This window comes from Phalaenopsis equestris, unplaced genomic scaffold, assembly GCF_001263595.1.
Source record: "Phalaenopsis equestris unplaced genomic scaffold, ASM126359v1 Scaffold001303, whole genome shotgun sequence".
NCBI lineage: Eukaryota > Viridiplantae > Streptophyta > Magnoliopsida > Asparagales > Orchidaceae > Phalaenopsis > Phalaenopsis equestris.
In genome coordinates, this window is record NW_018165742.1 from 361,741 (window position 1) to 372,192 (window position 10,452).

The 10,452-nt window shown below is 34.0% G+C and overlaps 1 protein-coding gene across 1 annotated transcript in view; it reads right to left on the bottom strand.

The window, feature by feature from the left end:
- Positions 1-10,452, bottom strand: part of LOC110033806 (formin-like protein 20) — a 60,528-nt gene that overhangs the window by 14,588 nt on the left and 35,488 nt on the right. Inside the window, 5 exon segments of the mRNA XM_020737911.1 lie at positions 1,018-1,084; positions 1,152-1,220; positions 3,830-3,946; positions 4,040-4,111; positions 9,792-9,886. Of these exon segments, the coding sequence (XP_020593570.1) occupies positions 1,018-1,084; positions 1,152-1,220; positions 3,830-3,946; positions 4,040-4,111; positions 9,792-9,886 (420 nt within the window).

A 10,452-nucleotide genomic window follows, 5' to 3' on the forward strand; every position in this document is an offset into this window, starting at 1 on the left:
AAACAAAATTACTTGGATGACTTTTGACGACTCTTAGGCATTTTGGTTTCCTTGTGTCCTTTCATTGTTGTGTATTAGTTTGTTTCAAATAATGAAGAAAATTTCATGAGTTCGCACCCAAAAATCTTAAATCCTCGCGCCAAGCTTGTTTCAAAAAAAACATAAACACCACAACGACAGTCCGAAGGATTTCAAACAAACAAATCTATAGCTACCGGAGTCACGCATTGTGAAACCTCAACCGATGGCGAATAAATAAAATAGAGACTGGAGAGGCGCACTGAAGGGTTTTGATTTCAAAGCGACGGGTTGAGCGTTATGATTCAGCGCTGAGCATTTTCTTTTTTGAAGTTGTTCGATGGTTCGGGTTGAGACACATGACAAAATAAAGCATTTTCAAGGCAATGGGCCGGTTCGGATCGGGCCACGCATTAAAATAAAACGTTTTTTTTTTTTTTTTGGTGGGACAGTGGTTTACACGTGGACATACGTGGCAAGATTTCATTGGAGTTCGGGCACATCTTTGCGTCCGAACTCCGGGCATAACAAACTAGCTATTTTCATAAATATTTGGCCATTCTAGGTTTTCTGGACTTCATGAAAATTTTAATATCTGATTCAAGAAAATTCTCCATTTCATTACTTTGTTAGACATTTTGTTAGATGTATTACCAAGTTATTTTGGATGTGTAGACACTTAAGCTAGTTTGTTATTGTGATCCTTATTGAGCGTGCTTGTCTTCTTTTTTTTTATTATTATTTTTTATAACTTTCTATTGTTTCCAGGAAGTCGTAGACTCAACCTTTAATAAAACACACCACTTGGTATCCCCTTTCCCTGAGAAAAATATACTATAACAAGATGGCAGCCTTATATTCAATCTTTGATGTGAAACAAAATTCAAAATTTTGCATTTGTAACAGCAAATTGCAGGGAACCTTTAAAACAAGCAAAATGACATATCACATTGATGAGTGTACTGATTGTAAGAAATAAAAAATTAATCGTTCCCTTACCTTGTTCGAAAGGGCAACGTGCTGGATCTTCTCCAAAATATAGGACAAGCGCATCAGCATTCCGACCCTGTCAGAGCATTTGGTACGTTGAACAATGATACTTAAATTACACTAAGGGAGAACAGGAAACGCACCACTGCACTATAAAGTGATGATAAGGATCGCACGTCAGTTCCAGCAACAGCAATGAACTCCTTTAGAGTCTAAAAGGCAAATGTAATTGTTCAATAGTAGTAGAAAGAATAAAGACTTACATACATACACACAATTCCTGAGTATTTACATATCCAAGACCGAAATTTCAATTTTTACATACATGCCACATTACCTATGCAAGAATAGGTGCATTTCATTTTTTAAAAGTTAAAATGATAGTATTTTTTTTGTGATATTAAAGATTTGGGTGGTATTAATGTAAAAAAGTAAAGTATAGGTGTTAGGTGGCATGTATGTAAATGCCCCAAGAATAAAGATGCATTCAAAATATAAGAAAAAAGGTGCACGCATAAAATTAGATCCATAAACAAAACAAACAAAAAAATTTGATTTTTTGTATGAAATATGACAAAGGAAACTAGATAAGAAATAATATCAAGCATCCTTAAATATAAATAATCAAACAACTACATTTCCCTTCACAACTAGAGGTAGAACAATTTTGCATTTTACGCTTCAAGTGGAATAACAAAGGAGTTGTATGATAACATATTTAAGTAACATTTAAATTAAATCTCGCTAGATAGATGATACCTTTTTTAAACCTTTGTGTGTGTGTGTGTGTTGTGTTAAGATTAGACAGTCAGTTTTTTTGTGTTTTGAATAAAACGGTTGTTGACGACCATTTTCTCCCTTCAAGGGGCTTTATCATAACACACACACGCACGCGCGCGCGCGCGCACGCACGCACGCACGTATATTTAAGGGTTATGTAGTTTTATCATAACCCTTAAATATACACACGCACGCACGTATATTTAAGGGCTTTATCATAACGCGCGTGCGCGTGCGCGTGCGTGCGTGCGCGCGTGCAGTTGAAGCATTATGATAAAGCCCTCTCCCGATGTGGTGTTTATTTTCCCTATTCCTCTCCTGCATTCTTCCCCCACCGCTCGCCACCGTTGTTCCCTGTTGTAGTCACCCCAAACAGTTGTCGATTGATGCAAAACTTGGGAACTTGGCTGAACCGGCCAGGGGTTCAACAGGGGAGAACCTCAGTCTAGCAGGAGGCTGGACCGGCCCTCCCTCCCACTCCAATGGGGCAAGAAGTACCGCCAATTCTCTCACTCTTCCTATTTTATTCCCCTTCCTATTATACTCCCTTTTTGTTTTGATTGTTCGCTGATTTCAAATTTTTAACTCTGGGCATTTCACCTTTCTTAGGGCTATATTTGACGGTGAGAATGTGCTCCAGTTGTAACTCGTCAAAGGTGGTGATTATCTCTGCTTGTTCCTATCTTCCTGCTATCGCCCCTAATCCTCCTGCATCTTCCTTGCTTGCAGCCACTTGTCACTTGCCTCCTTCCCTTAACCACCTAGGTATGCCGTACTCCCCCTCCGGTTCGTCCAAATAGACCCCATTGTCTCCCGTCCGTCCCTACAGAAACTATCCAGACCTACCGCAACCCCTCTCACAAACCTTCTATGCTCTGCTAAAAATCTATTCAGCACCTCCCTTGTTGTTGGCTGCCTCATCAACTCCTACTATTGTTGCCACTCTCTCAACCATTCTCCTCTGCCACCGCCAACCTTCCAACCCCAAAACATGCTATACTTTCCCTCTCCCAACCATTCTACCTCTTGCCACAGACCACCAGCCACCACCTCACAACCATCCAACAAAATTTACCATCTCCGACCTCGCCGCGGGGCTCAGTTATGCTTTGTGTTCTTTATTTCCTACTTTAAAAACTCTTGTTGTAATTCTTTTGAAGTTTCAACAATAATATTTATGTTCTATTGCTCTTTTTTAGTTAACTCCGATATCACCGACACTATCCTTCCTACTGTTTCTGCATTCCAGCCAATGTTCACAGCAATTTCCTCGCCCCGCATGCTGTTCCAGCCACCATAAATCATCTCCACTTCCCACCACCTGCTGTCCCAGTCATTTCAGACCACATCCCTGCCACCAAAACGTTGGCCCAACCATCCTGCATCACCTCCCTGCTGCATATCCGCTGTTCTAGCACTTGTGAAACCAAATTCCACCTTGTTGCCGCCAGGAAAACAAGGACATTTTGTCCCGTTGTTATACCCTCTCATTTTCTCTGCGTTCTCACCTTATCATCACCTACCAAATCCTTGTTGATCACCACAAACACCCAGAGATTCCACCCTAATTTGATTATTTGTGACGCGTGTGTTGCTATTTCAAATTTTCGGGCGTCGTATTGTTATATTTTCCCGTTCAAGTGTGTTGATTGTAGCAACCTATTTGCTTTCAATAATAATATTTATTTTTCCTATTGTAGTTTGGGTTAACTTCGATAACAATGGAATAAATGACAACTTTAAATTCAATTCCTTCTTAATTCCTTCACAACTTTGTCTTAAATCCTGCATTAACTAATCCTGTCATTGGCAGGATCCAGTAAATATGGATTTATAGGATTTACTAAACCTATCAAAATCGTTACCAAACAGCTCCTAACTGTGCAGCTATTTAGGTTTGGTTTCAACACTTGAAACATAAAATCTTAGCTTTTGCAAAGAAATCAATCATATAAACTAATTATGGCAAGCATGACAAGCAACAAAGACTGGTTCTCAACAGAGTCTAGCGATTTAAAGGGACGGCGCAAAATTATCTTACCTTCCGAAAAACTTCTGAAACCGGGCCATCACTCTCAGAAGCAGTCAACTCCAACTCCACTTTCTCCAAGCCTTTAATAATAGCTTGCATTTCTTCAGCCAAGGATTTTAATTGTATCTGCACTAAAGAATACCTTAAGATAGTTGAATTTAAGAAAAATAAGAATTAAATCAATACTTTTCTATACTTTTCTTTTTATGCATTTGATACCTTTGATGCAGTTTCTAAGTTGGTAAGATCATCATGGAAGTCAAGAAGATGAGGTGACCTTGAAGAAATAACCTGATATCCAACGGCAATATAAATTATAGTCAATGTTCTAAAAAGACAAGAAATTTAGATTTATAGAACATATAAAAGAAACAGAAGATAAAGTGTATGTAGAACTGTGCATGCGTGGGTCTCCCTCTCCCTCTCTCTCTCCCTCTCTCTCTCTCTATCAGCTTTCCCTCAAAAAATTTCTCTCACAAATCTCAATTTTGTCTTCTCACACATGAGAACGTTTTTCTTCTTTTTTTGTGCTGTGGATTTGATCATTTGGTTATGTCCAAATCTTCTCACAAACCACTCAAATGGTGACCGACAAAAAATAAAAATCAATATGCATCAACCGAAGTTGGGAGTCTAAGAAAAAACTTAATCAACGTGAAATATGATGTATGCATAAAAAATTTATATGCATACTAAAATGCATACATTACAATTACAAAACAAAATATATGAACGTGTACGAGTATATATATACCCCCTCTCCCTCTCCCTCTCCCTCTCCCTCTCTCTCTCTCTCACAGCTTTCCCTCAAAAAATTTCTCACGAATCTCAATTTTGTCTTTCTCACGCATGAGAACGTTTTTCTTCTTTTTTGTGCTATGGATTTGATCATTTGGTTATGACCAAATCTTCTCACAAATCACTCAAATGGTGACCAACAAAGAATAAAAATTAATATGCATCAACCGAAGTTGGAGGCTTAAAAAAAACTTAATCAGCGTGAAATATGATGTATGCATATTAAAATGCATAAATTACAATTACAAAACTAAATATATGTACGTGTACATGTATATATATACATATAAAAAATACATTTATTATTAAAAAATTTGTTAATAATTCGGTTGCAAGAATTCTTATTGAAAGGGATATCACTCTCTGATGTGGATGAAATATGGCTTGGTACTGCCCACAATGGATATTGGCAACCAATTGTTGCAGAACAAAAACCCTACTACTGCAATCATTGTAAAATGTTTGGGCACACCCCTGTCAAATACTTCAGGCTTCACCCACATTTGAGAACGGTAGATCCTAACAACATCATCCATGTGAAGGAAAATATAGCAGACACTATTAATCTTCACATTTGAGAACGGTAGGTCCTAACAGCATCATCCATGTGGAGGAAAATATAGCAGACACTATTAATCTTCCAAAAATGTTAAATGAAAATTTGACTCATAGGGTTACTCCTCACCAACCAGATCAACAGCTTTCGCCTACCGTTGTTGAGGCAGTTCTTCCTCAGATCACAAATACTACAAATTTTGTTGTAGCAGACACTATTAATCTTCCAAAAATGTTAAATGAAAATTTGACTCATAGGGTTACTCCTCACCAACCAGATCAACAGCTTTCGCCTACCGTTGTTGAGGCGGTTCTTCCTCAGATCACAAATACTACAAATTTTGTTGTAGCAGATGCTAACCGAAATGTCTTTGAACCACCTATTACGAGAGAAGAGGGTACTCAAGTTCTGGATGAGTGTCAGGATCAAAGCGTACTGCAAGTTGAGTCAAATCAGCAGTTTACGGATCAACATACCCCCCGGGGTGAGCTCTCCATCGAAGATTCACCTATTGTTCAGACGGGACTACTTCTGACAGATGATTGACAGGTTTACAAATCTAGAAAGAAGAAAAAAGGAATGTTAGATCTCAGTAATTCTCAGGATGACTGTCTCATAGTTTCGGGTGGAAGCCCACATCTCGGCATGTTGTTGGACTCTCAATCTAGATCCAGGGGAAAGGGGAGCGGTAAATCCACCGAGTACACCCACCATGATTAGGAGTTGTTTTCTTGTTTTTTTATATTTTTGGGGATTATGTGTGGTTTATGTCTCCTTTTGAGTAAGTTGTAACCTCTGTGAGTAGGCTCTTTATACCCACTCACTAAAATATTTGTATCATCTCTTTTATATCAATGAATTTTGTCTTTTCAATATATATATATATATATATATATATATATATATATAAATATATAATAATTTAGATTAGTGATTAGAAACAAATTTCGTGAAATTAATAATTAGAACCAGTTCAAAATTGACTTGGCTCAACTAGACATCAAACTCATGGATTTAACGTTTAGACTTGGCTCAACTAGACTAAAATATTTTTATAAAGATGAAGGTATTTATTTGTGTGGTTTTATTTTGTGCTATATTCAATAATATAACATAAAATTGGAAAATCAAGATTTTTCACCTTATAGTGCAACATAAAAAGTAGTATGATGTCAAATTGTAAGAAATTTCAAGCTGATTTGATCATGAATCAAGGATTAAAAAGACACCCTAGCGTTAACTCAAGATCACGAGACAACTGATTCATCATGGAGTACTAGTATCAAATGAAAATTTTTTGGTGTGTATAGAAAGACAAGAAGACATCTAAAAATTTTTCAGCAGATTTAGGTATTAAAAAAAACCAAAAATAGTACTTGAATCTTCATTAACTGATATCAAATTTGATCACCAAGTTATTCCTAAATTGCAGATCACCGCCATAATCTTGATATAGTATTTAAAGAAACTAACATAGAAATTAATTGAGTGGAGAATAAAACTTTTTAACATACAAAAAATAGTTGTCAATCAAGCACATGCAATTCTTTTATGTATATAAAAATCATTCTCCATGCAAATATTTTAATGTTATTTTCTTCAAAAATAATTTTAAGATCATCGACGCCGATCTAGAACTTATGAACAACTTGAATATCTAATTCTTTAATCACTTTTGGTAAATATTTGAATTAAATGAAAAATTAGACAAATTCAATGCCCATACAAAAATTAACTCTATACATTACTTTGAAATCAAAACAATTAAAAAATATTAGATGTTCTCTTAGACAAGATTCATACAGTTTAATTTAATTTGAGTACTCCGAAATAACATTTCTTGATATTTTTAAAGAAATACAACAATATGCTTAATGAAAGATAAAATCATCTCAAGTGTTTATAAAATTTTTGCAACATAAATAAGATAAATAGTAGCAATCGGATAAGGCATGATTCAAAAAATAAAGGGTGGTAAAAAAGGAAGGAAAGAGAGTAAAAAAAATTAGGTTCTGGTCCTATGAACTATAAAAAATATGGCAGCATCCAAGAAGTTTTGATCATAAAAATTCCAAAAGAAAATCAAGAAAGCTTACCTTGAGCTATACTACATAGTCGGCAAATTCATGAAATGTGAGACAAGCAGCTTGCAAAAAAAAAAGTAAATAAATAATAATAATGAAAGACAGAAGTAGTATACCCAAAAAGATAAAATTATTGAAGAATTTATGAAAAGGCCATTTTCCAAATATCAATTTAGGGAAGCATAAATTTCAACAATAACCAAATAACTATGAAATCTACTGACTTCCCTGCCTAAATATTTAGAGTGGAATGTGAAGGTTAAAAGTTTTAATTTACATTTTGGAAGCACAAAACTTCATTAGGAATTAAATTTAGGTATTATAAACATACAATATACATGTAAGTATGAATAGAGCCCATTTTTTAACATAGCTAAAAGCATTGAGATTCACTGTATTTACAAATTAAGTAAATAACATTGAAAATAATAAATCTAGGCTTTGAGAAGCTGAGGAGAATGCAGCGGACAAGAAAATGTATTACCACCAATTTATGTCCAATCTAAACAAAATGTCAGTATTAAAGCACGACTTAAATGATGATTATGTCAAGCCAAATTGTGAATAGAAAATCAATTTTTGAAAATTGCACTTTTGGTAGGAATCTTATAACAAATAAAAATACGAAGAAAACTATGAAAACAAGATCAAAAGCTGAAGAATAGTTCCAAGTAATGGCTTAGCTTGCTTGTTTATAATTGTGGCTAAACAAAATTCAAAAAAATTTGAAAGACACAATGGAACAGCCAAACAAGACTTAATTGTAATAGTAAGCATGCAATCATCATAGCTTAAAATCCAGCTCGAAATGAATTTAAGAATCATACGGAGGTCACCTCGGAGTTATTAAAAAAAGGAAGATTTACATACACACCACTTAATTCCTATGTATTTATAGGTCTAACACCCAAACTTTAATTTTTCAATTATGCCACCTAACCTATACATGAAAAGGTGTACTTGAAGTTATAAAATTTAAAATGGTTGTATATTTTTATGTCATATGAAAGAATTCGGCTGTAGAAATGTAAAAAAAGTAAGGATTAGGTGCTAGATATGTAAATACATAAGAATTGGGTAGCATACAAGTAAATGCACCTGAAAAAAGGCTAGACAACGGCTCATTTAGCACACCCTATGAATCTACTGATTGATAACTTGCAAATATTCTTTACCAAGGGATAACAAAGCGGATTGCTTAAAATAATTGTATGGAAGCTAAAATGGAAAACATCCATTCACCAAATGGAGAGGAATGTTAAAATACACAAATTCATGTAAAAGAGAAAATCAATATCAGTTGCTGGAAAAGAAAATTTGATTGTAGATATTCAGAGTAAGAAGATTATTATTTGTATTGTAATGCATATATTTTCAAGTTTGGTGTGGACTAGTTTCCTTTTTTTTTTAACTTTAAGATCATTCATATTACCTATACATTAAGTGCTTCAAATGACTAAGGGCTTTTGTATTTTATACATATTTTTGTATTCCTCGCACCAAAATCTTATAAGATCGTCATTATCGGCATATTGTTATATAATACTCAAATTAAAAAATATAAATAATCAAACTGATCCCTTGACTATTACTATTTTGGGAGTGTTCATTACAAGCCTCCTATCTTCACATTCTCTCATTTGGTCCAAATTTATCAAAAAAAGTCAAATTGAAGATGGAAGACCCAAATAGTCAAGTTTTGATGAGAGATTATATCGAAGAATAAGACTTGCTTAGGGTCAAGATGAACACAACGTAAATAGTTTGAAAAACAAATTGGTCATTCTCTCAATTAAACAAAGATCTATCAATGAGGCAAAAAGCTAATATATAGTTCAAAAGTAATCTCATAATTTAAAACGAATACTTCTACTTTGTTGCCCAATCATAAGAAGAAGTGACAAAACCTTGCCTACCAATACTTAGCTATTTACAGATTTATCAATAATCAGATGGTACCACACAAGCTTCTCAAATTCTGAAAAATCTTCATACCAAAGCGCAAGTTAAGAAATGAAAAATATCATAGCAGCTAATAAGCAATTCAATACAAATATAAAGATAATATTGAAATAAATTTCAATTATAAAAATTGTCGAGTCATATCATCAAATATTAATCAACAGAAAAGTACAACCAAGCATAATGCTGAAATTCTGAAGTCACCATTATAAACCTAGTCCAAACACCAGTAAACACTATGAAGAGTTGAATTTTTTCAAACAAAACATCTGATTAATTAATTTAACGGCAACATGGAGAAAATAAGAGGCATTTACATACATACCACCCAATTCTTATGTATTGACATATCTAAAACCTAAACTCTACTTTTTTACATGTATACCAACCAAATCTTTCATATCACATAACAAAACCACTATTTTAACTTTAAAAGGCAGAATAAATCTTTTCACACATAGGTAATATGGTATATATGTAAAAATTGAAGATTAGGTGTTAGATATGTAAACACACAAGAAATTTGTGGTATGCGTGTAAATCTTCCATAAAAAACAAATGGCTATTTTACCTTGCACAAATAGTGCATTAGTGTCATTTTGCTATTGATTGCACGAGTATCTGTCAGCTTTAAGAGACTGTCCAGACGGAACCCAATAGCAGAACCTGTAAAAAGAAACCACATTTCGTTCATCTCCCAAAAAAATAAAAAATAAAACGAATAAATTAGCAACAATATTCTGAATAACAATTAACATGGAAACAGCTACCAAACAATTTCTTAAGAAATTACCTTAATAAAATTAAGAAGAAAAAAACAAAATTCAGATAAATTGTTACGGATTAAATTCAAAATTGTCATTTATTATTGGATTATAGCTGGTTCAACATTTAGTTATAATGAATTATCTCCTAGTAAAATTTTATATTGCATTTGCATTTTAATTTCCACCTCCTTAAATCCAAAAAAAAAAAGAGCCTAGAAACGGTGATCGGCGCATGAGCATGGTGATACGAAGCTGCTCGCTCCTGCAAGTATTTATTCCGTATTTAACGGCAAATGTTAAATTATAGCACAAAAAGGTATCCGTGGAGTCATGCAGTGTAAACCATGGTGCAGCGCATGCCTTTTTAAAAATGATGTAAATACTTAAATTTATGAATAAAATGTAGATAAATATGATAGAATATTAAATTAAAAAAATAAAATATTAAGATAATAAAACATATAT